We start from the raw sequence: 27,493 nt of genomic DNA, 5'->3' as shown, positions 1-27,493 counted from the left end.
CCAGGAGATCCCCGGGAATTCTTCTAGAAGTTCTTTGGACATTTATCCAAGAGTTCGTCGTAGATTCTTCCACGAGTTCCTCGAAGTTTTTTCTTACTGTTCCTCGGAAATCTCTTCAAGAGATTCTCGGGAATTCCTCCTGGAGTTCCTCGGGAATTCCTCCAGAAGCTTCTCGAGCATTCCTTTAGGAGTTCTTCTTTAGGGTTTCATCGGGAATTCCTTTACTCCTGGAGTAGTTTACTGTGGAACCTAAAGGAATTCCTAAGGAGCTGACGAAAAAACTTCGAGGAACTCCGAAGAAATTTTCATGGAACTCTTGGAGGGATTCCCGAGGAACTCTTAGAGCAAATCCCCGAAGATCTCCGGGAGAATTTCCCGAGGAAATACTACAGGAATTTCCGAAAATATTCTGGAAGAAATCCTGCAGGAATTCTCGAGGATCTACTGGAGGGATTCCCGATGAAGTCGTAGAGGAATTCCTTACAAATGTCTGTAGGAATTTTCGAAGAACTCCTAGCACAATTTCCGAGGAACTCCTGGCAGAATTCCCGAGTAATTCCTGGCATAATGTCCTATGAACTCCCGAAAGAATTATAAGGAATTCTTGAAAAATTCTCTGGAAAATTATGGATGAATTTCCTATGAATTCTTTAAGGAATTCCCGGGAGAATTCTCGAAGATCTCTAGAAGGAATTCCCGACGATCTTCTGGAGGAACTCCACAAACTCTTGGAGGAACTCCCACAAATCTTCTATAAGAATTCCCTGGAGCGGACCGGGTGTGATGGTTAGAACACTTGACTATCACGCCGAGGACCTGGCATCGAATCCCACTCCCGACAAACTCACGAAATGTGAGTTCCTCCTTCGAAAGAGAAGTAAAGCGTGGGTTCCGAGATGAACTAGCCTAGGGTTAAAATTCTCGTTAATACAGATAATAAAAATCCCTAGGAACTCATGGAAGAATAATTATTCCTAGAGGAGCTCCCGGTGGACTCCTGGAGGATTTCCCGATTAACACCTAGAGGAATTCCCGAGAAACTCCTGGTGGAATTCTCGGGAAACTCCTGAAGAAATTCTCAGGAAACTTATGTAGGAATTCCCAAGGAACTTCTGAAGGAGTTACCAAGGAACTTCTGGAGGAATTCCTGAGAAACTACAAAAGGAATTCCCGAGGATCTTCTGGAGGAATTCCCGTGATTTGGAGGAATTTCTGAGGAGCGTCTGAAGGAATTCCCAAGAATCTCCAGAAATATTTTCCGAGAATCTTTTGGAGGAGTTCCCGGGAAATCCTGAAGAAATTCCCTGGGAGCTCTAAGATAAACTCTCGCGAACTTCTGTAGAAATTGCCAGCATGTACTCCAGAATAACTGATAGAGGAATTCCTGAGCATCTCCTGTAGGAATGCCCGAGGATTTCTTGAAGGAATTCCCGAGGATCTCCAGGAGGAATTCTCGCGTATTTTTTGGAGGATCACCAAGGGTCTTCTGAAAACAAAAAATCCCTTAAAGAACTCCTGAAGGTAATCTCATGGAAATTCTGGAGAGAATTTTCGGATAATTTATGCAGTTATTGGGGTCTCCAGTAGGCCGTCCTCTCTCTCTCTCTCTCTCTCTCTCTCTCTTCTTGGCGTAACGTCCTCATTGGGACAAAGCCTGCTTCTCAGCTTAGTGTTCTATGAGCACTTCCACAGTTATTAACTGAGAGCTTCCTCTGCCAATGACCATTTTGCATGCGTATATCGTGTGGCAGGCACGAAGATACTCTATGCCCAAGGAAGTCAAGGAAATTTGCTTTACGAAAAGATCCTGGACCGACCGGGAATCGAACCCGTCACCCTCAGCATGGTCATGCTGAATACCCGTGCGTTTACCGCCTCGGCTATATGGGCCCTCCCTTATTTTGAAAAAAAAATGAAAATGTTATAAGTTCGTTAGTGGAAAATGATCGCTTTAGCTAAAAAATGATCTTGTCAAAATTTGAAGTCCATATCTCAAGGCTAAGAGCCGATGCACACGAGCGTTAATTGACGCTGCGTGAATTCACGCTGCGTCGCCGCAGCGTTCCTGTGGGGCATGCGTTGACATTGCGTGCCGCACACGGTGCGGCGCGGTTGCGGTGCGGTAGCGTTGCGTTCTCGTGTGCATCCTCCCATTTGATTGTGTGTAACTCAGGACGCACTTGCGTGCACGCTGCGTGGACGCGCCGCTCGTGTGCATCGGCTCTTAGAGTGGTCCCTCAAGGGGCCTAAAGTTGTCAAAAATGGTGTGGGACAAAATACGCTATTCTACTAAAACCGGTGATTTTAGGACCCTAAGCAAGGGGTTGAAAATGTGCTTAGAATTGCGATATCTCTACTCGTTTTTGAGTTATTGAGCAAAATAGAGTAGGTTTCCTTTGGGATCTAAAAAAATGGTCAAAAATGCTGATTTTTCGATTGTTATAAGTAGTCAATAATTCAGTATTGAATTGTTATTTGGGTATACTTGTTCCATAGTACACAGGGTCAAATATTTGTCCAAAAAGAAACCAATGTCAAACATCTTGTTTGACTCGATGGATTTTTCATTAGTGTCAAACTAATGTTGTTTCTTGAGTTCTTTCCTTATCTAACCCTGACAGCAAAAAATAACTGCAACCCTCCCGATGTAAATAATTCATTCCGATGTACTAAATAATTAATGTACATAATCACGAGTCCTATGTACGATTACATCGTTTTGATGTAAAATCTTTTGTTCTTATGTGTACATCGTCCGATGTAATATTCATGCAACCGACGTATTGATCGGGTTGCAGCAGATGTAATATTACCACAAACTCCACGCAAACCACAAATGCGTTTGTGATATTACACAACAGTTTTTTTCTGTGCTGCGTACTTCACTGCCTATGATCGCATATCAGTCCCATATTTGCTGGGTTCCCTATTCATATGGGACAGTTATGCGATCATAGGCAGTTCATGCCATAAAAGCTGCGAGTTTTCACGGACAAAATTCTACGATACTTCCCAAAGGTCCACCCTACCGTCATTCGTCTGCAAACGTCTGACGACGACGCCCCTGCGCCGTAACAAGACGCGGACGCTCCCCTTGCTGCGGTTGGCAGCATTGGTTATCTGTCAGCTCTACCAATAAGAAATAGGAGCCAAAAGCGCAGCAAAACGAAGAAAATATAAATTTGATTTTGAAATTTTTATTTGCTAGTATGAATTTTTGCTAAAATTGCCACCAAACAGCGTTGAAATTAGGCAAAAAGTGTCATTCCCAGCCATTAGGTTGAAGTTAAAGTGAAAAACTCCACTCGAATTGTGAAACGGCATCGATTTGCGGGAGTGGAAAATTCGGCCGAAAAAAACGACTACACCAAGCGCTGACAGATTTTTCCAGTTGGATTCGCGGCGAGTTCTGCGAGCCTTGCTATCGACCGCCCAAAAGGAGTAGGAAATTGCAGGGGGTGTTTTTGTTTTTCCTGACTGTCCCGAGCGACAGAAGGATCGCGGACAACGTTATTCCGAATTCCGGAGGCAATTTATCGAAACCGAATGGTGTAACTTGTGTAATTGAATCCATTGCGTCAAACGGTTTATTTTGGAGTGCGTCTTGATATCAAACTTAGGAAGGCGTTAGCACTGGCAAAAATGGAAGTTGGTGAGTATTCAATGCTGTCATGGCAGTTTGATTTCAAAACAGTGCATTGAAAGAGTGATTTCCGTGTGCATTCATTTTTGAATACTTTCGAAATCTAGGCATTTCAACAATACGATTTGAATAAACTGACGAAATTAACGATTTCAGATGAGGAGTACACGTTCGATAATCAAACAATGGAGGAGCTTGGTATCGATTCTTTAGACGAGGGAACCTTGGTTGGATCAGATGATTTAGTGGAATACTCTGGCGGCGAGGAAGAGATTGAGGAAGAGACCGTTTACATCAAATCTGAGGTGAGACGTTACAGCAAAAGTTCATATAATGTGATGTGATATGGTAAATACTGTATTTAACCCTCTCCTTCATACGACTTTGAATGCTAGACTGGGACAAGGTCCCTTTTTTGGAACAAAGCTTTTCCGATTTATTTTAGTGTTCAAAATAACTTTGCAAAATTTGGGAGCGAGTGATTGCGTTTGCGATTGACATTTGTATGAGAAGAATTGAAAAACTTATTTTTTTTGCATTTTTCTCATAAGTTGTCTCCATATAACTTATGAGTTATAGTCTAGCATATGTCGAAAAACTTCGTTTCAAACGCATGATTCTCAAGAAGCAAGCTTTAAACAACAATGCATTTTGTTATTCTGTTCTTGGTCACTTGTAATAATGCTTAGAATAGGAAGCGTTGGTTTTGTTTACGAAGAGACTTATGCCCTCAAAATCGTGAGGAGGTGCCAAAGTCGGCCATTTTGGGACTCTATCAAGTCTGTCCTTAAGCACCTTTGTAAACATGTGCTACAGAGGAGGTGGCACATGGACTCGTTTAGGTGGCACATAGCTTGTTTAGACGCTATACAAGAGGTGATCCAAGAGATCGGAGTCGGCTACGTAGGTCATACCGGTGCCCCCCTTACAGCGATTAAGTGGCAGCGGGGAGAACATCCTGATAGCGTTGCTGTCGTGGCGTCGGTCTACTGGGTTGTATCCGTTGGAAAGCTGTCCTCGGAAGGTCGAGCAGATGGAGGTCCCATGACGGCCTGACCTTCTGTGTGCTGGCTGATAGGGCCTTACTTATGGGAAGGTCAAATCGCTGTGTACGCTGTATCAGTTCTTAAAAATTTCTGTGCAGTTGATAGCATGCATGGTTTTGAACCGGAACAAACGCTACATAGAAACAGACGTAACATTTCCAACCGCCCAATGCTAATCGTACTGTACTTGGCCGGACCACCACTAGGTGGCGGTAGTGAGCAAAAGTCAAACAGAAGCAAAAACTATACCAATGCCGCTAGTGGCCAATTGCCAACTACCGAATATTTGAATAAATCGTTAAAAAGGTATTCGATGGGAAGTGAGCGGAGTGTGACATTTGTTTCTCTGTGCAAACGCTATTGTGAACCACTTCTAACCTGGTGAACAGACACTCAGGGCTCCAGGAGGCATGTGTGTGGAGATGTTGCTCAGACCTTGAATTCAATGAATGTGTCTACTAAACATAGAAATATCTTTTTTTTTCAATTTCAGGAATCATTTGAAGAACCACCCCAACCAAAAACAATGATTACAAGCCCTAATATAACAGTTAAACGAGTAATCAACAACAAACCTATAGCTACGCCAACAACTTTAACAAGAATAGCCCCGAGACCGGCAAATTTCGTTAGAGCCACAAACGCTGCTGGAAAAGTCGTCTATATACAGAAACAAACAACGCCTACAGCAGCGCCGGTAAAGTTACTCAACAATGCGAAATCACCAACTGCCGCCGCTAGCACCACATCTACGTATCATTTAGTCAAAAGCGAGAGTGGGGTCGTTATGCAGCCCAAAGTTCAAACTCAAACCATGATCCGACGGGTCGTCCCAGCAACAGCGACCTCCACCACGACAGCAGGTGGCGCTTTGAACAGACCCAAAACCGTTACGAGGCCCGCAACGCATGTTGTAATTCACACCAAAATGGGCCCTTCGGGTACTTCCACCACCAAAACTCTCACCGTTGCCGAAGCTCATCAATTGGGCTTGCTCAACAACAAAAAACACATGGTTCAAGTGGAAAAGCCCAAACCAACCGGAATTTCTTCTGCAATCAAATCTCCAGTCAAGGTCCTCCCCGGGGGAGCCTCCACTTCAAACAATTCCACAATTGTTCGGCTGAAGCAATCTCCTGGAACTACCACAACGGCCGGCCAAGTGCAACGCATCGAAACGCTCGCTAAACCGAGTCAAAAGGTCGTTCTGCCCCAAAGTGCCATCCAAGTGGGGCAAAAAACTGGCCAAATTCAAGCAATAAATATCCCCGGTAAAGGTATCCAGTACGTTAGATTCCTGAACCAGAATTCCAGCTCTGCGGGCAGCGCGTCCTCCTCCGGCCATAAGGTGGTTCAAGTTATGAGCAAGTCCGGCACCGCTGCCCCAGCTGGTTCGAAAATAATTGTACAGAACAACAAGACCTATGTCGTCAGCAATGGGAACGTAACGGCCGTACGTGCTGCTCCGTCTGGGCAACAAACCAGAGTGCTGCCCTCGGGATCGCAAACAGTTGTCAGAAGGGTCCTGTCTGCCAGCAGCAGTCAGTCTAGGTAAGTTGAACTTAATCATTCCGAGAGTGTCTAGTACCGTAATAACCCGTTTTTTCGACAATGATCGACCAATCGTGGGGAATATCTCTGATATTTAATACAGTTTTGAAAATAATGCCGTTAATGAAGTCGAATCAGCAGGGCAAGACGGTATACGAAAAATCAAATGATCAGTGGTTGAAATATCGAGAATTTCTTCAAACTCACACATTACTGTCGTTCTTTCACAGCGTTCTCCGACGGGATCCGGAATCTACTCGATATATTGCGGTGGTGCGCAAAGATGATGGTAAATCCACCGAAGCCGTCACCAATCTAACGGCATCGCAGCTGAACCAACTGAGCGGAACGACCGTAATGGCTGGTGGGTCCAAAACGAAAATTGTCATGGTTCCCTCCAGTGCCAATAGTGTGTCCCATCAGCTTAAACCCAGTCTAAGCGGTTCGTCGTCCCTTAATAGCAGCAACCCCACCATAATTTCCGTCAAGCGCGAGTCGGTTAGTGGATCGGAAGATGAAACGCGGAAAGGGCCCGCGGTGGGGACAATGTTCCCCGATGAAGCCTACAAGAAGCGACCGTGCAATTGTACCAAGTCGCAGTGCTTGAAACTGTACTGTGATTGTTTCGCGAACGGGGAGTTTTGCTACAACTGCAATTGTCGGGATTGCTACAACAATCTGGACAACGAGGAGGAACGGCAGAAGGCGATTCGGGCTACGCTGGAACGGAATCCCAGCGCGTTCAAGTAAGTATTGAATGGCATTGACATTATTTTGCTTTTATGTTTGAATCATATAAATAGTGGATACCAAGGGGGATACCCTATTTGATGTAAAGTCGTTTGACATGAAGCCATTTGGCATAATCATCAGATGTATCAGCCAAGTGTTCAGCATAACCATGTTTAGGTTGATGGATTCGATTTCCGGTTGGTCCAGGAACTTTTCGTAATGGAAATTTAATTGACTTCCTTGTGCATAGAGTTTCTTCATGCTTGTCACACGTTATACACATGCAAATAGGCAGTGGAAGCTAATAACTCCGATTGTTATTAAATATTAACAAAATAAACAAGCGGACGCTCCTTTCTCTATGACATGCTTGTCATTTTGTGGATGATTGTTTTTTGATTTTGGAAGGTATGATATTCACTATTGAGCCTTAAAAGTATTTTGCATCCGAATAGCACTGATATTGTCAAGTCTGTATCAACACTCCCATACCAAAATACACTGTTACAGTGGCGTCGCGTAACCTCACTTTTTACCTGTGCACCAAGTATAAATTCTTGAATTTTTTGAACAAATTTGCTTGTAATAATTAGAATATGACGAGAATAACTGCTTTCACTCATTTCTATTAAGATTTTGATCATAAATCTCCTGCAATTGCAAGTTTTAGGGTCGGTGCACAGGTAAAAAGTGAGGTTACGCGACGCCACTGCACTGTTATGATCCCATAGCGTTTGTGTGGTCAGCAAAGACTATTCAGCTATTACCCCTCCTTATCATCGGCTTTGGCCTGACTTGCGCTCCCATTGCTCCACCAAATGCTGCATAATGAAAATGAAAGAAGGTCTTGAGTTCAATCCATGGCCTGTCCCTTTCCTCCTATTTTGTATCCTTCTATATACTTTCTCCTTCCTCTTTACATAAGGTACACCGGGGCAAGTTGAAACGGGTGGGGCAAGGTGAAACAGCGGGTTAACATGATGTTTTCTATTGATGATAAACAATTTGATTGCCATAACACATAGTTTTTGATTCAAACAATCTTATTGCGAAGGATAAATTTCCAACTTTTATTGAAATCTATTTCAAAACTTCGCGTTTCATCTTGCCCCACCCGTTTCAACTTGCCCCGGTGTACCTTATACATTTTTTTTTTCTTTATTATAGAGATTTTTAGCCGGTGGCTAGTTCATCTCTGTACCGATATTTGCATTCATAATTACACAAATAAAATTATCTACGAGCTAAGAAACAGTACATATTATATATGTTGATACAGGTTGGCATCTTTCAAAAAGTGGATGAGGGCTTCGAGGGTTGATGCGTCCACAATCCACAATCCACGCACCAATGTGTGAAGCCCCTGCCAACCATATCTCACCAACACTCCGACATCCGCATGAGTATGTGCAGACGAAGAGGTATAATCGGTCTGATGTGCATACAAACGATTGCAGTCATTACTTCCTTCCAGAGTTGCTCTCTGTCACTATCAATGGTAGGCAAACCGCCGATTTTGATAGGCTGACTGCGATCCAAGTCAGCGTATGCTCTGTTGAATCACCGGGTCACCGTCACCTTTCTTTTCCCATCACAACTGGACTGATTGCGATGGCGGGTAGATATCACTGATAGGCCATCTTTAAAATTCGTTTAAAAATCAGAATAAACACCTAAAGTGATGAAAATTTGAATGTGTGGTACTAGAATAACAAGATTTGTATGTTGGTCGTTAAACATTTTGAGTTTTGACTACAATCGCCAAAATATCAGTTCAGTTGCTATGATAGTGCTCTGGAGTGCGAGTCAGTATCAAGCCGTTGCACATTGGGTAAAATCAAGCCCAAAGGTGGAAAAAAATCATAACTTTCTTAATACAAGACCCTATGTCTAATTCGAAAGCAAATTTTCTCAAGAATTGGTTGGTGGATGATTTATGTACGGGCAACTACTCTGGAGCGAGTTATAGAGCCCGTTTTACCCCAGTTCCCCCTGAAATTTGAGAGTTTCTGCTATTATACGGCATTGGTTAAGATTTTAACGATTTTTTTCACTGGGATACTATCACCCCAACTCCATTAAGTAACGTTACATACATAAAGTCATTAAAATGTTGGCTGTCACGTTTTTCTTCGGATCCGTATTTGTTTCGGCCGATGAAATGGCAAGGAAAAGGAAGATCAGTGAAGTTTCAATGGAGCATTTGGTTTGTAGGGATTTTGTAGGACGTCGCGCTTTTGCTGGTGTTCGACTCGGCTGAAAAACTTAAGTACTTCCGCATGTATAGAGTAGATGCTCTGCCGCCGTGAAATTCATGATTCGGCGGGAGTATGCCACCCGAAATTAGTTTCTTACGTGAAAGATTAGGTTATTAACCCGTTAACGCCCAAGGTGTCTCACAATTTAAATCTTCAAATAAATTTGCTATCAAAGGTCAAGTTCCAATAAAATAAGCATGATTTGATGAAAAAAATGGAAGTCTATGGTGTAGTTCCAAAAAAATTCTTCATTGTAGGTCCTCAATATCTGATAATTTTCTTGAGTTCTACTTCTGCACAACTTCTACGCTATCGTTATATTCTGATCCGTTTAGATAAAATGCAGCTCTAAACAAGTGAGAGAGATGATAACCACTCAAAAAGAATAGAAAAAGGACTTATAAATTGGGGCAGAAATATAACCCGATAAACGCCTAAAAGTATGCAATGCATGGTTCTTGTAATTTCATGTAGTTTCGACTGCAGTGTTCAACTTTTCTCATTTTTTTTTCAACAAATCAAATAAAGAGAGCTCACTATGTGTGGCATAAGCAAACGTTAAAGTACTTTAGAAGTTAGATTTTACACAGATAATGATTTCTAATAGAGTAATTGAGTTTTTCCTTCAGCACCCCACAAACTCTCTTTACGTACTCACCATACGTAAACTTTTCAGAAGTTTTTTTATATTTAAAAAAGAAAATCGTGTTAAGTAATGTTCCATTTATTTTGTCGCCTTTGACAGATACGTATTTCGACCTCAACTATATGGTCGTCTTCGGTGTCTCGTATTTACAGGTATTCTACTAACACGACCAGGTTCATCATCATTCCAAGTTTTGATATAAAATTTCAACCAGATATACTCGACACGGCTTCTCCACTTATGTTTGTACTACTCCATGATTGTTTATTCGTGAACAATATGTGAATTTTATTTCTGTTGTTATTCTGGGCACTGACAAGTTATATCGAAAAGATAATGTGAAATCCCAGAATGAATCCCGGGAGGATATGCAGAAGGAATTCTGAGAGTCATATCTGGTAGAGTTCTAAGGGAATCTCAACTGAAGGCTTGGTAGTCATCCCTGAAATAATCACGGAAGAAATCCCGGGAGGAATTGCTGTATAAATCCCTAGCGAGGATCCCGGCTGGGTAAAATTTCTGAAAGAATACTTTCAGGATTTTCTAAAGCAATTCTGGCAGAAATCCCTGAAGTTATTCCTGAAGGAATCCCGTAAAGAATACCTGATGTATATGTTAGAGAGATCATAACAGGAATGCCGGCCAGAAGCTGAGCAGACATTTCTGCAAGAACCATAGGAGATGTCTCTATGATCTTCTACTCCACTCCCTCTACTCTATCATTCACGCAAACCCTCTACCCGACCATCTGCTTCACCTTCTATCCCACCCGCTTTCCTACCATCTACCCTTTAGATACGCATATTGCATGGTATTATAGCTCAAACTACCATTCCGTGGCCACTAACTTGGGTATGGTCCACCATCTTGGGTTTCAAAATGGTGTCGGATATTCATTTTTGAGTTCTACTCATGAAGCCCGATCGATAGATACCCATATTGCATGGTATCATAGCTCAAACTGCCATTCCATGGGCGTCATCTTGGATATGATCCGCCATCTTTGATTTCGAAATAGGGCTAAATATCGATTTTGACTTCTACTCATGAAACCCGATCGATCGATACCCCTATTGTATGGTATTATAGATCAAACTACCATATGGTCCGCCATCTTGGATTTCAAAATGGCGTTAAATATTGTTTTTTTACTTCTACTCATCATGCCCGATCGATCGATACCCATATTGCATGGTATCATAGCTCAAACTACCATTCCGTGGCCGCCATATTGGATATGGTCCGCCATCTTGGATTTCAAAATGGCGTAAAATAACGATTTTTGACTTCTTCTCATCAAGCCCGATCGATAGATACTCATATTGCATGGTATTATAGATCAAACTGCCATTTCATGGCCGCCAAATTGGATATGGTCCGCCATCTTTGATTTCAAAATGGCGTCGGATATTCATTTTTGAGTTCTACTTGTGAAGCCCGATCGATAGATACCCATATTACATAGTATCCGAAGCAGCATTGTCGTTAAAGAGCATATATTCTGGAGTTTTGACCGCCATCTTGGAACCTAAGCCGCCATCTTGAATTTAAATATCCTTGCTACCACCTCCACATCCTAAGGAATGTGTGATTAACAACTCTGCCGAAGAAATGAACTGTAAATTATTAACCATTGTCAAGATTCCATGGAAATAACTTTTCTTTTCGCATTGAAAATGATGCTCACAGATCGTGACAATATGCATTCTTTGCAGCATCGTTTACGCCACCTAGTGAACCAGTCACATACTATATTGTCCACTATGAGCAAGGTATGGGTGTGGAGAACATCTTCTCTGAAGAAAGTATTCTAAAATTTTGCATAATTATGGAGATATTCACATCCAAAGGACTGTCCTATTTATAGGACGCTGGGCGTTCGGGGCATCTGTCCTATAAATAGGACGCTGGGCGGATATGGGTTAAGCCGGAATTTGCTTGAAGTATGCCATTTCTAGAGATAGCAATGAACATAGTGCGAGTTTGGAAAGTGTCGTCAATTATCGCGATCACCGTTATATGACGGTTGCATAATATATAATCGTGGAGTGCTTCGAACAGAGTAGGTATAACCTGGAAATGCGTTTTGAAGCTACAGGAGTGGCAGGTGCGTGTTGAATTTTAGTGCAGGAAGACGACGTGAATTGAAAAAGAAGAGAAACGGTGCCTAATCGAATATTTTTGTTTTTGGGTTTTTCTGTTGTAACGCGTTGTTGGAGCTGTTTTTAAGTGGCGTGATATGACCATGAATGTGACCAATTGCGGCTTTTAAATATTACCTATAGTGACAAAATCGTGAATGAATGCATACCAACAAGAAGGAATTTTTATCGAATGTCTTGTGAATGTCTATGTCAATTGAAGGGATAAACGAAAGGATTTGAAAAAATGGTGAAAATTGAACCGTCATTCTTTGCCGGGATGCAACTAGTGTTGCCATGTCAACAGCTCGTTGTTGCATTACGCATTGAAGAGCATGAAGAGCATTGAGCAGTTCAAAACGTCCGGCTTACTGTGATTAGTGTGCGTTATGCATTGAATAAATGTGGATACAATTTGAAAAAGTTGGCACAATGTTTTGGACAATTTCATTCGGTGAGATCTATCCTTATTAATATATATGTTATTTTACATTTTATATGTTAATATTATGTTAATTTATTTTTTAAAAAATGGGTCATCATTGAGGGGTTAGGGGACCATAACGTTTTAGTTTATTTTGTTGAGGCTGCCATGAGTCTCTGAGCCTGCCTCTGTTGCGATGCACACGATGGTCCACGAAACAGATTTACGCGGAAAGATGCATTCAGCGCCTTCAAATGATTTTGTAGATTAATATGGTCTTCTACAAAGTTGTTCCTAAAAATAAGGCCTTCTTTTCAATATACACGAAAATTAGGGTGTTCCATATTTTCAATTGGGAACCAAAATTTTTTATTTGCAAGAATAATTATATACATTCTTCGGGAAAGTTGTAGGCGGTTGTAGATCTATTAATTTTGAGCAAGTTTGCTGAAGACACCTTTTATGTAGCTTTGAAATTGACCGATCTAGAGGTATTTTTCTGAATAAGCTTAGGGTGATCAAGAAAAACCGGTTTTCTGGCGTTAACTTTCAGTTTCGATTTTTCATCAAAGTCGTCCAAAAAACACTTGTTACTGAAGACGCGTCGTTTCGTGCGCTGAGATGGTCGTTATCTCTTTTGGTTCAAAAGTTTTAGGCATTTTTCTTTAAAAATCAAAGTTTTTTAAAAGGGTGTTATGACGGGTTGGGGCAAACATAAAAAATTACCGAACGCGATTAGCTGTGTCTACCCACAAATCAACACAATTACACGATGAAGGGAAACTTCATTCTTACTATGCACTCTGCGGTTTCGAAACAAGGCTATGATGCCAAATTGCAATGAGATGCAGTCAAGGCCGGATTTACAAATGTGGGGGCCCGGGGCCACAGTGTTGTGGGGGCCCTTTAGATAGAGCATATATTTTCGCCCATATAACATTGAAAAAATCTAAAAAAAAAAATAATCGTCCTTACAAATAAGTAAATGAAGATATTAATGTCGTTGGCGAAGAATTTGCATCCATAACAGTAAGCAGAGCTAGGAAAAATGTTGAAATCCACTAAACTTATTCATAATAGATTTGAAATCCTAGCGTAAAAAACATAAAATATATAACATGTTTTTCACGAGTGTTTTCGAGGCATAAGATTCCAGATTTAGTTGAAATACATGCCATTCTTCATAGAGAAATTTCAAGAACAATTTATAGCTGAAATTATTATGAAATTTCTAGTAAAATTTGTAGCACAATCGGTGGTGCAGTTTTTGTTTTGCGAAATCCAAAGAGAATTTCTAGTGAATCCCTGCAGCAACCTCAGGATAAGATGCATGTTATCACCATAAAGAAGGAATAATTAACAATAACTTGTTCTAACGAGACTGCAAGGGGTGGCTCTAGTGACCTCCCTAAATAATTTTCCACAAAACTCTGAAAGAGAAAATTATAATAGAAAATGCAGAAGAAATTTTAAAGGGAGTTCCTGATGGAATTCTGACTTCATTTCCAATAGAATTTCCTGTTTAATTCTTGAATATCTCTAGCGGAAAACCCGGACGATTTTTTAGCCAATTTCTTCTGAAATTTTCTCTTGAAATCTATGGATTTCATTAGGAGTTCACCGAGGATTCTTCCTTATTTTAAAAAGCAAATCTCTGAACTAAAAACTCTGGACTGAAACTTTTTTAAATAATTTGCATCCCTAAAAATATTTTAATAGTTTTGGTGTTCTCTGATTTGGAAAGACGTAAGCTGTCCAAATAAAATGAAATTCTAGAGTTTCAAAACTACAACTAAATTTTAAAAAAAATATTTGATTCCATGGATAACTTTGTCATTATTTTTTTGTCGAAAAAAAAAATAGGTTCACGTGGCTATTTTCTTTAACAAAAACATCAAATTTGCATACTTAGTTTGATGCCATAAGATAGAGAATAACATGTGAAATAATGATTTAAAATTGAAAGCATTCAATAAACTTCATTAGTTTCAAAGATAAAAGGGTTGAAAGTTCTGATGCTCTACAGACACCTTGGTCGGGAAAGGGTTGAATAATTTTTGAAGTAATTCTTAAAGTAATTCGTGGGACAATTCCTGAAGGAATCCTTGGACTAAGTCTATGCTAATATTGGTAAAAATTCCCGATATTTTTTTTTTTGAAAGAAATTCTTTTAATAGTTGATTTAAAAAGGAAATATTCAGGAGGTGTTTACGAAAGAATTCTTGAAGAAAGCCTTTCGGTTCTGTTACTGGCCCTTCGCTTTGTCGAAAGTGCTGGATAGTGTCGTGTTTTCGTTAAATAACAAATAGGGGAACTTTTGTATTTTCGACAGTTTTGTTCTTTTCGTCATGGAAGGTTTTGGTTTTTTGAAATCTGTTGAACTCAGAATTGGCCTCAAATCCTTTCCAACCAAACTGAATTATATGACCAAGTTTCAGGAAATTCGGCCGACAAAAACCCCCCATGAGAACAAACCTGCCGATAATACCCTAAGTCACCATAGATCATTTGAATCATTTAACTTTTCATTGCTTTTTTTTAATGCCTGAAGACTTTTTGCCAAATTGGTGTCCAGAATATTATACATAGCCCAAAAAACATCTTTTATTGTAAATCCTTGATGATGATTAAGCTGGGCTTGTTAGGGGAATATCTGTAAATAAAAAGAAAATCGCGTTAAGTACTGTTCCTTTGAATTCCACTAAGAATTTGCATCCTTTGGCAGATACGTATTTCGACCTCAACTGTAAAGTCGTCTTCAGTGTCTTGTACTTGACTCGAGTCAAGTACAAGACACTGAAGACGACCTTACAGTTGAGGTCGAAATACGTATCTGCCAAAGGATGCAAATTCTTAGTGGAATTCAAAGGAACAGTACTTAACGCGATTTTCTTTTTAGTAAATCCTTGTTAACATTGAATTACATAATAGACTGCTACCGTAAACCGGGGTCAAATTGATCAGCGGGGTGAAATTGATTATTTGTAATTGCATACCAGGAACTTCTAAGCGTCGCAATGATCTCAAACTTCTTACCGCATCTAGTTCATAGATGTCTAGAGATGAGTTTAGACTTTTATTTGTTTAGAAAAAAAGTTAGTTTTGCCATATTTTTTTTATGAATTTGCAGTGTATTTCTCACTTAGCTGAAATCATTGCTTCTAAACAATCGATTGCCACTAAGACTACCCGTGCTTTTTTGTTTTAACATTTTTATGGAACATTGGTTGGAATGTTATGAAGCTATTCTGAATATGAATATGTTAAAAAAAGTTCTTTTTTTGACGAAAAAGTAATTTATTGTAACAGAAATGACTTATTTCAAAGAAAATTGCCTACCTTTAGGCGTTAAGGGGGGAAATTTCAAACTTTAGGTTTCATTTTAGGTGTCAAATTCACTAGTTGTAAGCGTTTTGACGCGTTATTCGGGTTTAGAAGAGCAAAATTAAGCGGATAAGGATTTTTTTCTTTTTAACCGATGCTTAATTGTATACTGATCAATTTCGCCCCAAAGTGGCATCTTCATTTTTTTTTTTAATTTTTATAAATTTCATTTAGGGGAAATTACCTATTCTCGGCCGTTTTGTTCTCTTCGTCTTTGGGTGTTTTTTGAAACCTATTGAACTCAGAGTTGATATAAAATTCTTCCCAACTAAGCTGAATTAAATGGCCAAGTTTCAGGCAATTTGGCTGACAAAAACCCCTCATGACGAAGAGAACAAACCTGCCGATAATACCCATTGTCACCCTAGTTGAACAATATTTTGTCACATGGTTTCATGGAGATCCACTGGGTACTGATTTTACAGGAATTCTTTTGGCAATATTTGAATTGTCACTAATGTTAACCGCAAAAGTTGTATTGAATTGATCAATTTGACCCCGGATTACGGTACACAATTATACGACAAAAAAAAATGAAAAACTATAGCTAACTATATATTACACTAGTTTACAGCATTTTTGAACTCGGTAAGCTGATGATCATTTTTGGTATAGTATCATGCCCTCAGTTTGAAAACGAGAAGGAAAACAATTACAGTAGAGCGGATTATTTTTTCGACTTTCCACACAAAGTTGATGATTTGAAATCGATTTTTGTTCTTTTTTTTAGCAAAGTCGCTCACTTCATTCATCTCATTCTACGTAATCAATGCTCCGATTGAGCTGATTTTTTTTACTGTAACTCGTCTATATATGATAAAACGAATGAACGTTGAGAAAGATTTTTTTTATTTTTTTATTGAAAAAAATATTTTTTTTCATATAGGGTATGTGTGCCATCAGTAATCTCATGCTCCCATTTTCATCCTATTCGAAAACAAGCGATTACGGCACCGATTGACTCCGTTCTTTTTGTTTTCATGGGTGCTCACTACTAACAAAAAATACAAAAATAAGAAACAAAACAAACAGCGCTTCAATCCTTTGTTTTTCGTGGGATGAAAATGGGAACCACATGCTTAATAAGGGAACCAATACCCTAGTTTTGGAAATTTTGCTAAACATTAAGGAGATCGCCCCTTAAAATAGTCAATATCTTGAATTTCATCAATCTGACGAAAAACCTCCGATCCAGCTGAAATATTGCATGGTTGACTAGAATGGATCCTAAAAAGTGCACAAGAGTAAAATGTGTTTGTGATATATGTATGTTCCATTCGGCCACCCCTCGTCGTCAGGTTTATATATTTTGACAGAAGGATAACACAGTCGGATTGAAGACAGAACAACAACGCGTGTGAACATGTAAAACCATTATAATCGCAAATAAAATGTTTCTTTATGTTTTAATCGAATAAAACATTACATTGGCGACGAGTTGTCGATCGTAACGCGCGTAATCGAGTGAAAAACGACGGAAAAAGGATGGCGCAAGGGCCAGCGTTCCGTAATTTCGACTGCGGCAGTGAGGAATGGGAGCTGTACAAGGAGCAGCTGGAGCAATATTTTGCTGCTAACGGAGTGCAGCCGGATATGAAAAGGGCGGTTTTGATAAACCACTGCGAAGCCAAAACCTACAAGCTTCTTCGTGATCAGTGTACGCCGGATGCTCCAGCTTCGAAGACGTATGACGAGTTGTGTGCGCTACTATCCAAACATTTCACACCGCCGGTAGTAGTACACAAGGAACGGCGATATTTTTTGCGTGCAAAGAGGGAAGAAGATGAGTCGCTGAATGATTGGGCCGCTCGCTTGAAGAACCTGGCCTCGAATTGCAAGATGGGTAACCACCTGCAGCACAGTTTGTTGCTGAAATTCATCGACGGATTGCAAGGTAAAGCGTACGATAGGATCTGCGAAGAAGACGAGTCGTTGACATTCGAACGAGCGTACGAAATAGCAGTAAAGTACGAGCCGGATTCTCCCAGAGCAACAGGAGTGTTCCAGATCGACCGAACCAAGTCAGGACCGAATAGTAAGCAAGGAGCAGCAAAACGAGGAATGACGACGGGACTCTGCTTGGCGTGCAACAAACCAGGTCACTACAGACGCGATTGCCGTTTTAAGGAGTACGTGTGCAAGAAATGTCACAAGCGCGGCCATCTGCAAGCAGCATGTTCGCAGCAGCGGAATTTCTTCGTGGGTCACCAGAAGGAACAGGATGACCATGAGGAGTCGGATGAGGTGACGATGCAGCAAAACTTTATCAGTAAGTGCAATTTTGGTGCTGTTTACTCAGTGAGTGAGGTACAAGGATCTGATTCACCAGTGTTGCTGACTGTCGAGATTGGTGATAGAGAATTTGAGATGCAGCTTGACACAGGAGCCTCGGTGTCAGTCGTTTCGTGGGCCTTTTATCGTGAACATTTCCTTCAGTACAAATTGTGCAATACAGCGATACAACTCAAGGGGTACAGTGGTGAAAAACTCACAGTGGAGGGTATCGTGCAACCAGTGGTTAAGTATAGGGGATTATCGAGTGCACTGACGATTGCCGTGATAGAGAACGGAGGACCACCTCTTCTGGGAAGAAATTTCGTTAGTCAGTTCCAACTGCGCATATTTTCTCTAAACAGTAAGGAGTACTCCACTCAGGAGCGTCTACAAGGTTTAATTGCTCGTCATCGGGATATGTTTAGTCCGGGGTTGGGCACGTACAAACATTGTACAGTAAATATCGAGTTGGAGGAAAACGCGCAGCCAGTGTTTAGAAAACCGAGGCCAGTTGCTTATAGACTTGTGGACAAAGTATCAGCGGAGTTGGATGAAATGGAGAAAGACGGAATTATCAGCAAATGTGACAATTCGAGTTGGGGAACACCATTGGTGCCGGTGCTCAAAGGTGACGGTAGTGTAAGACTCTGTGGTGACTACAAATCGACGGTTAATCAAAGTGTGAAAGACGTAATTCACCCGTTGCCAACAGTGGAAGAAGTTTTTAGCAAGCTAAACGGTGGTCAGAAGTTCACTAAGCTAGACTTGTCGAAATGTTACAACCAATTTCTGTTGGACGAAGAATCTCGAGAAGTGTGTGCGATTTCCACCAACAAGGGGGTTTATAAAATGAACAGGCTGCCATTCGGCGTCCGTCCTGCATCTGGAATAGTACAACGAGAATTGGAGAAATTGTTATGTGGAATTCCTGGAGTTCAAAATTTTTTGGATGATGTGTTGGTGACGGGGAAAGATGATGAGGAACATTTGGCGAATCTGGCAAGAGTACTAGATGTTTTGGAGAAGGCAGGACTAAAACTGAATCAGGCAAAGTGTCAATTTTTCAAGAGTGAGGTAACATACGTGGGCCATGTGATTGGACCAGATGGTCTTCGTAAAACCGAGGATCGAGTCAAAGCTATTCAGGAAGCCAAACAGCCAGAAAATGTTCAAGAGGTTCGCGCTTTTGCTGGACTCGTGAACCATTATGCGAAGTTTGTAAATGGTATGGCCGAGATGATGAGTCCTCTTTACCGTCTTTTACGAAAGGGCGAAAAGTTTGTTTGGACGCAGGAGTGTGTGGAAGCATTTGCGAAAGCTAAAAGGGAGATTTGTCAAGATGTTATGCTAGCTCACTTCAACCCAGAGGCAGAACTTGTGTTGGTATGCGATGCGTCGATGAATGGAGTTTCCGCTGTCTTGTTGCAGAAAGAAAAGGAGCGGGAACGACCGATAGCTTATGCTTCGAGAATTCTCCACTCGGCGGAGCGGAACTATAGTGTCATAGATCGCGAGGGTTTGGCAATCGTGTATGGTTTGAACAAATTTTTCCACTATTTGATCGGAAACACTTTCACTATAAGGACTGATCACAAACCCCTCTTGTCAATTCTGAACCCAACAAAAGGAATACCACAAATCGCTGCGAGTAGGATGCAAAGATGGGCAAATTTTCTGGCCGGCTTCAGCTATAAAATTGAACACGTGAGCTCGCAGAACAATATAGCAGACTATCCGTCACGAGTTCCATTCGAATCGTGGAAGCTTTGGAAGGAGGATGATAGCTTTTTGAACTTTTTGAACAGTGGCGAAGAAAAGATGGTGAATTGTGATGTTGTGCGCGAAGCGATGAAGGATGACAAAGAATTGACGATCGTTCTACAGAACCTGAAAACAGGCAAACCAATTGAAAAGGATAGTCCTTATCGAAGATTCAAAGACGAACTTTCCGTGGAAAATGGGCTAGTTATGCGGGGAATAAGGTTAGTCATCCCGAGCAGCTTAAGAAAAATTGTGTTTGCTCAACTTCATCGGTCACATTTGGGAGTTGTCAAAAGTAAGTCGGTATTGAGAAGTTCTGTGTGGTGGCCAAACATAGATGAAGAATAGGGCACTGCACTGTTTTGATTTTGTATGGGATTTTGACGTTTCTTGGCCTTGTTGTTTACAAAATTTCTGTAAGAGTGAAAGAGAAGGAGAGAATTTCATGCAGTGCCCTATTGGAAAGCTACATCAAAAACTGTTCAGCGTGTTTATCCAACAAACCTTCTCCTGAGAAAGCAAGATTGATTCCATGGAAACCACCCCAATCTGTTTGGAGTAGGGTGCACCTAGATTTTGCAGGCCCAGTGAACGGTATGAGCTTTTTAATAGTGGTAGATGCGCTATCCAAATGGGTGGAAGTATTTCCTACGACCAAATGCGATACAGAGTTTGTGTTGGATAAGCTAATCGATTGTATCAGCAGATTTGGGATCATGGATGAGATCGTTTGTGACAATGGGACTCAGTTCACAGCTGGAAAATTCAGGAACTTTCTAGCCGCGAACGGAATTCAACTACATTTAACAAGTCCGGGACATCCAGCAACCAACGGCCAAGCAGAGAATGCAGTGAAAACATTCAAGGCATCACTTTTGAAAAGTCTGACCGAAGGAAGGCGAAATATTAGAGAGGTAGTTGCAAACTTCTTGATGGGATACCGATCGGCAAGGCACTGTACTACAGGAGTCTCGCCAGCTGAGATGATGACAGGACGTCAAATGCGCACAGCATTAAACCTTGCAAAACCGACGAAAACGAAACCCATGTCGAAGATGGAAAAGGAAGTCAAATCGAAAATACTGAAGCATCAGACAGACCAAATACATACGTACCGCGGTTCCAGGGAAGCTGTATTCGGCTGCGGTGATAGGGTAATGGTTCGAGATTACTCAAATCCCAACAAAGCAACGTGGAAACCGGCTGTTGTAATCAAGTTATTTGGACGACGAAACTACCTAGTGAAGCTGGGGGCTACAGGTAGAGAAATAAAGCGGCATGTCAACCAGATGATACCAGACACAAGAGAGGATAAGGTGGTTCAGAACGAAACGGAGCACCAAGAACCGGTTCCGAGAGGCATGAAGGAACATGAACCGGTCACGCGACAGACGGTTACGAGGTGCTACCGAGCACCAGTGAAGCGATCGCGGGAAGTCGAGAGCATACCCACCGAGAGATGTGAAGATCTTGAACTGTCAAACCCGATTCTGGAGGAGGAGGGCTTCGAAGAAGCGCAAGAGTCCTTCATGGATCCGCCACTCATACCGGAGCCGCATAGTGGGGGAACGAGGGTGGCAGGTTTATGTGATACAGAGAATGGGGCAGAGTCAGTTGATCGACCAAGTTCAGATATAGTTGAGGACGGGGGAGTAAGTGATAATAGTGATGATGGACTAGAATTAGTGGGTTTTGAACGAGGTTTCTGGAAATTTAGAGACTACGTAGGCAGAGTATTGAGTAAATGAATGACTAACGCAAGTCTATTTCTTTCAGATTTCAGTATTTGAGACTCTACATCAATACCTACAGAACTCTTATTCGTGGTAGAATTTCTTTCTTTTTATTAAACATTTTGTAACATTGATTTAGTGCGGGGGTGTGATATATGTATGTTCCATTCGGCCACCCCTCGTCGTCAGGTTTATATATTTTGACAGAAGGATAACACAGTCGGATTGAAGACAGAACAACAACGCGTGTGAACATGTAAAACCATTATAATCGCAAATAAAATGTTTCTTTATGTTTTAATCGAATAAAACATTACAGTGTTTTTCTGTCCCAGGCTAATAATCACTTTTTCAATACAAAAAAACGCATCAAAGTAAGCCAATTTCAATCTCAACCCATCAGTTTCACTTGTCAACGATTTGTTTGCCCACGTGATTAGCGCGTCATTTCTCTTGCTCTGCTAACCGTTTCCGAGTCTCACTTGTGCTAAATGAAATCTTTTCGTGTCGCTTCCAGGCCGAAAATCGGCGCCGTCAGTGCCGACGAGGACGCCCTTCGCCTGCATACCAAGGGCTGCAACTGCAAACGGTCCGGCTGCCTGAAGAACTACTGTGAGTGCTACGAGGCGAAAATTGCCTGCTCGGCCAACTGCAAGTGCATAGGTAAGTGCGGTGCTGCAGCTGTGATTGCAGCATCTTTATTTTATTAAATTATCGACGCACAATGAAAGCAAAGCATATCTTTGAGTTTGTGTCGTGCGCTGCTGCATTCTATCGTTATTGCCTCTACCGCTTTGCTATCTATCTACCTATTATACACTTAGCACTCGCTGCGCTAGCTATGCGTATGCATAGAGCGAGCGAGCGAGCATACACAAACGGTGTAAACAAGCACACAGCAAAAGCCGTCTACACGCGGGCGTTTCTAGAAGGGAGGGGGTAGAATGTGGATGCAATAATTATTGCAAGGGGCTGTTCATTAATTACGTAAGGGAATTTTTGCGATTTTTCGACACCCCCTCCCCCCCTTGTAAGACTTTTTGTACGAGAACCTAAAAATTTGTGTATGGCGCGTAAGATTTTTCAAACCCCCCCTCCCCCCATAAACCCTTACGTAATTAATGGACGGCTCCAACGTACTGAATGCAAGTAATTTGAATATATATGGTCTTGTGTCATTTAGGCAGGTGTATCTATTTTGGGCACTTGCTTTTTTGGCACATGGTGAGATACATACAGTATCTAACCCTAGAAAAAATTCAAATCAAATGGTTTGAGTGGCATGTGCTGAAAATAGGTAAACCTGCCCAAATTGTACAAGACTCTACCTACACAGATTAGAGAGTATCGGCACAATTTTTTTGTTCACCTGGAGTCAATACTATACGTTTACGAAAATTCAAATCATGTTTATCATTGACTAAGGAGTGTTTTTCTAGAATAACATTTTTTCAATGCATACGAACTTCATTAGATTATCTCCAGGCAATATATTGAACATATCCCCCATTACCGCACCTCTAAAGCTGCCTATGTCTAAACAGCACATCAGTGAATCGCCCGCCCAGGCTCAAACGTTTTCATTTTTTATTATTTTATTTTTATTCTCTCCCGTGTGTATCTCTGTTATCGCGCTCGGTGGCCCTATAGGTTGTCGCAACACCGAGCAATACGCAAAAGAGTACGAATACGCAACGTCTCTGACTGGTGTCGATAGCGTGGGGGGAGTCGTTGCTGGTGGAACAGGAGGTATCTTGGAGCATCTATCCGGCGACGACAGCATGGCAGAGGTCAGTCAAACCGACATGATTTTAGGTGGACCAAGTGATATCAAACCTATTGGAGCTGTTGGTGGTGGTGGTGGTGCATTTGTCGAAACCAAACCATCGATATCGGCCGGAACAGCAACGGTGGCAGTTGCCGGCATAAAACGTACCAATTCGGACGAACCTGATCTCACACAGTTGCCACCGTCGAAGCAGCCGTACAATTTTATGACTCCGGACGTTATCGAAGCAACGGTCCAATGCATGATTGCGCAAGCGGACGAGTGTCAAAAGCGAGGATGTAACATTCGAACGGCCGAGCGGATGATCCTGGAGGAGTTCGGTCGCTGTCTGGTGGAGATTATCGAGTTTTCCAGTAAATCGGACAGCTAAAGTTAGCTGTCTTGGTAAGTGCACATATTTATGCTTTAAAATAGCCCATTAAAAGAATATTGTGAATACTGTACGGTACTGATATAGAGTTAATTGCATTAGAATAATTAATTACTACTGATGCCATTGTGGTGGCACGCGTAATGAGTAGCTGGTTGTTGTTGAACCAAAAGTTGGTCCTAGAAAGCATTATGCGTAAGCAATAAATATTTAAAAGAATGATTCGTGGATATCCTGGTTCACCCAGACGTAATATTTATTTCCCTTTGCTTTTGTTGTTCATATTTTTATACAACATAAACATGCGTATTTTAAGGCTAGTCGAAATAGCCGCTTTATACAAAGCGGCATGGCTGTACGTTTCGCAATTATGATAAATTACCAAAAAGTGAATTCTTCTAAAAAGTTTAGTGATGGACGCTGATAAGGATTTTTCAAAATCTGGAGTTGTATATAACATAGTGTACAAAATAACAATTCGAAATGCGTTTCATAGTCAATATGCTTTGGTTGAAAGTGTACAGATAAATGTATGTATCGAAGTATTCGACTATAATAATTAATTACTGCTAACCTCACTACAAACAGAATGTTAATAAAAGATAATAAAAGAAGAATGATAAACAGGAGATGGTTTTAAGAGAGAAATTCCATGTCTACGAAGGGATAAATGTGGTATTTTTCCATCAGTGGGGCAAGGTGAGTACGAGTTTTAAATTCACTGTTCATGTTCGAAATGCGAGGGAATTTTGTAAAAAAAATGTTTTTCAGGAACTCATTCCACTAAATATGATGTTAAAAATTTCTTTTAATACCTACTAAAAAAAACAGCATAACCGGCCGTAAATATCTGGGATTGGAAAAACTTTCCATTAAACGACATCTGGCTAGATCCTTATGATCAGCGTGAATGAAAAGCAAAAGTTGATTAGCTATGTACTTGAGAAAATGTTCAAGAACTTGGACCACTTCATAGATTTGGAGTTGGAAGTTGAATAGAGTTTTTAAGAGATGCATATTATAACTGAGCTTACCGCTCGTGAAGTCCCCGATCTCTACCTCTACCCCGATTCCCTGCTGAATATTATTTTCTCTATTCAGTCTTTCGACATTTGTACTAAAGTGTGCAGCCCACTAGAGTCTGTCCTGTATTATTCGATTTTTGTACAGCTCGTGATTCGCCTCAAGTCAGCAATAGTGACGCCACTTGCCACTTAGATTCAACTTTAATGTGGAACAATTCGTCATTGAAATCATCGTCATCATCAAACATTTGAAAGCAGTTTTTTCGTTCAAAACAAAAGTCTTTGCTATGAAAATATATTCACTGTACTCCACATGAGGAATAGAATGCAGTGAATATATTTTCATTGTTTGATGTTTTGATTTGCAGCTAGAAAACTGCTTTTTATTTTCCGAAAAATGATGACGAATGCTTGAGCCTTAATGGTTATTGTAGGGCAATGCATGCCAATATATGCGCTTTATATATAGGTACAATAGGTACGTATAGCTTCAACAACGTGGTTACTTGAGCACAGGGCTTGTCTCTGTCTCGATCCGCAATCATGTATCTACTCCGTGTTGGTCGAGTTTATCGCCAAATCTATCCTCGCTGTCTTCCTCTTCAGAGGGGCATAAGCTTACTCCACTGCTGCACGATCATTATGCCGATGAGATCAATATCGTACCCAAAGCCAAGAAGCATGTGCGACTGTGTGATGGTAGTGCTATTTCTCGAGTATGCACGACCTCCTGTAATCACTCGCTGTAAAACTGTAAGTTTGAAAGAGCATCACCCTACTTCAATCCATCAAAGGTCACAAACGAGGTAGACTTCGTCGATCCGAATACTTAATTTTGATCCATCCAGTGTTTCGCGTGTCAGCCATATTAGTTTCGCCGGAAAACCATGTACTGACATTGTCTGTCAAAGCTAATTTATTTCCATTGAATCGTACGCTGCTTTAAAATCTGAAAGTTAGGGGTAGGCGGGGCATTATGGACACCCGGGGCAGAATGGACACCCTCAATATTTTGAAATATGCGAACTTTTTTGAACTTTTAATGAATGGAGAATATAGTCCATTTGTCTAAAACGTAGTTTCAGGAAAGAAACATTCGAAATTAAAATTATACTTGATTTTACACGAAAAAGTTGCGTCCTCCGTTTTTTGTGCATGGAAATTATAATTTTCACACTATCTAAAATAAGATTTAGTGATTAATTTATTGCAGGTCGATTAAAACCTGATATTTCTAGAACACATGCAAGTAGTTTTGCTGTATCTACATACTTAACATGTTTATATTTTCTTCTTTATTATATCAAAAATCAAGTTTGGAAATATCTTCTGCTGCCGGGGCAAGTGACAAGCAGGGCGCGGAGGCTGAAACATGCCGCATTTCGTCGTTCCCGCGTTTTCGTATTTTTCTTTGTGTTTTTTGTTCGCACTTTGTGTAAACGGTCGACGATGGCTCGGTAGCAAGAGACCACATTGACCGCATCGTGGTGCTCGTGTTCGTCGTTATTCCGAGTTCGGAAATCCAAGAGATTGTTTTTCAGTGCGTCGGGTATTCTTGCTTATGTGTTTTTTTCGGATTCTTCGATGGACGATCGGAGAATCAGCGAGTGGTGGGGACGAGTGCACATTGAGGGTCTGTTTCAATTGGAGAATTAAAATTAATTTTTACTTAAACTTGACAGTTCGATAATTATTTCCTTAGGAGAACTGTCAAGTTAAAGTGTCGAACTGTCAAATTTAAGTAAAACTTAATTTTAATTCGCCAATTGGAACAGACCCTGAATATGGTTGGACCGTTTGCATGCTGAGACCAAAGCCAAACATAGAAAACCAGCTGGTCAGGATTACCCGGTGAGTTCGTTCCTTATTATTACTTTTTATATTTGAACATGACATATATGGGGATTTCGGAGGGGTAGCCTAAGGAATTTAAATGAACTGGTTTCCGGGCAAATGTTCGTGGGTGGCCAGACTTTGTCACGAGATAACAATTATCATGTTGTTTTCCGAAGGTCTCCAGTGAATTTAGCTTACCCTGCTACAACAAACCATCAGGTAGATCATTCCGTTCAGGTATGACTCTGCAGCCATAGGTAATCCTTGCGCTGATGGTGGGTACACAATCATCATCATCATCATCATCTTCTGCTGCCGGGGCAAAATGGACACTCACCTTTTTGAAAGAAGCGGCAAAGGAAAAATATAAGCTAAATCACAAACCAACCAAATTCTTCGATTTCGGTACATTTCCGGTTAAATGTTCACTATAGTAGACATAGGGTGAAACAAATTGGTCAAAAAACGACAGCAGTGGAAAATAGTTGTTCTAGGCACAGCTGTACATGACGACAAAAACGAAGCTTTATCCAAAACAGCCTGAATTTAAATTAACTGAACAAAAATGAACTACTTCGGCGTATTATTCAACCAAAATAGTTGTTTTGTAATGAAATGACTTTATAGGTGTAAATAATGTACGAAATTCGTAAAAGTCTCATGGTGTCCATATTGCCCCATGGGGGTGTCCATTCTGCCCCGTATGCTTGAAGACGGTCATGAAAAACTAACATTTTTCGTAACATTTTTTAAAGTGGATAAATCATTTTTCTTCGTGAGCATTCTTATGGAATAGATGCTAAATAGACTTTAAAAGGATACATGTATCAAAAAACTAAACTTTTTTGACATCTTGCCAGGTAAAGTTGGCAAAAACCTT

The 27,493-nt window shown here is 40.8% G+C and overlaps 1 protein-coding gene across 1 annotated transcript; it reads left to right on the top strand.

Annotated features, from left to right (window-relative positions):
- The first annotated feature begins 3,111 nt into the window (after positions 1–3,111).
- LOC134284127 (protein lin-54 homolog) lies at positions 3,112–23,825 on the top strand. Its single transcript, XM_062842431.1, has 6 exons — positions 3,112–3,652; positions 3,800–3,948; positions 5,183–6,240; positions 6,471–6,986; positions 22,111–22,256; positions 23,244–23,825. The coding sequence occupies exons 1-6, from the start codon at positions 3,643–3,645 to the stop codon at positions 23,750–23,752; spliced, it is 2,388 nt and encodes a 795-aa protein (XP_062698415.1). The 5' UTR covers positions 3,112–3,642; the 3' UTR covers positions 23,753–23,825.
- The last annotated feature ends 3,668 nt before the right edge of the window (positions 23,826–27,493 follow it).

Source organism: Aedes albopictus, chromosome 3 (assembly GCF_035046485.1).
Source record: "Aedes albopictus strain Foshan chromosome 3, AalbF5, whole genome shotgun sequence".
Classification (NCBI taxonomy): Eukaryota; Metazoa; Arthropoda; class Insecta; order Diptera; family Culicidae; genus Aedes; species Aedes albopictus.
This window is presented reverse-complemented; position numbering and strand designations above follow the sequence as displayed.

Bases quoted from the DNA above. Each gene is read 5' to 3' on its own strand.
- LOC134284127 (XM_062842431.1), top strand. The intron at 3,949-5,182 runs GTGAGACGTTAC...TTTCAATTTCAG, and splicing joins CCGTTTACATCAAATCTGAG to GAATCATTTGAAGAACCACC. The intron at 22,257-23,243 runs GTAAGTGCGGTG...GTGGCCCTATAG, and splicing joins GGCCAACTGCAAGTGCATAG to GTTGTCGCAACACCGAGCAA.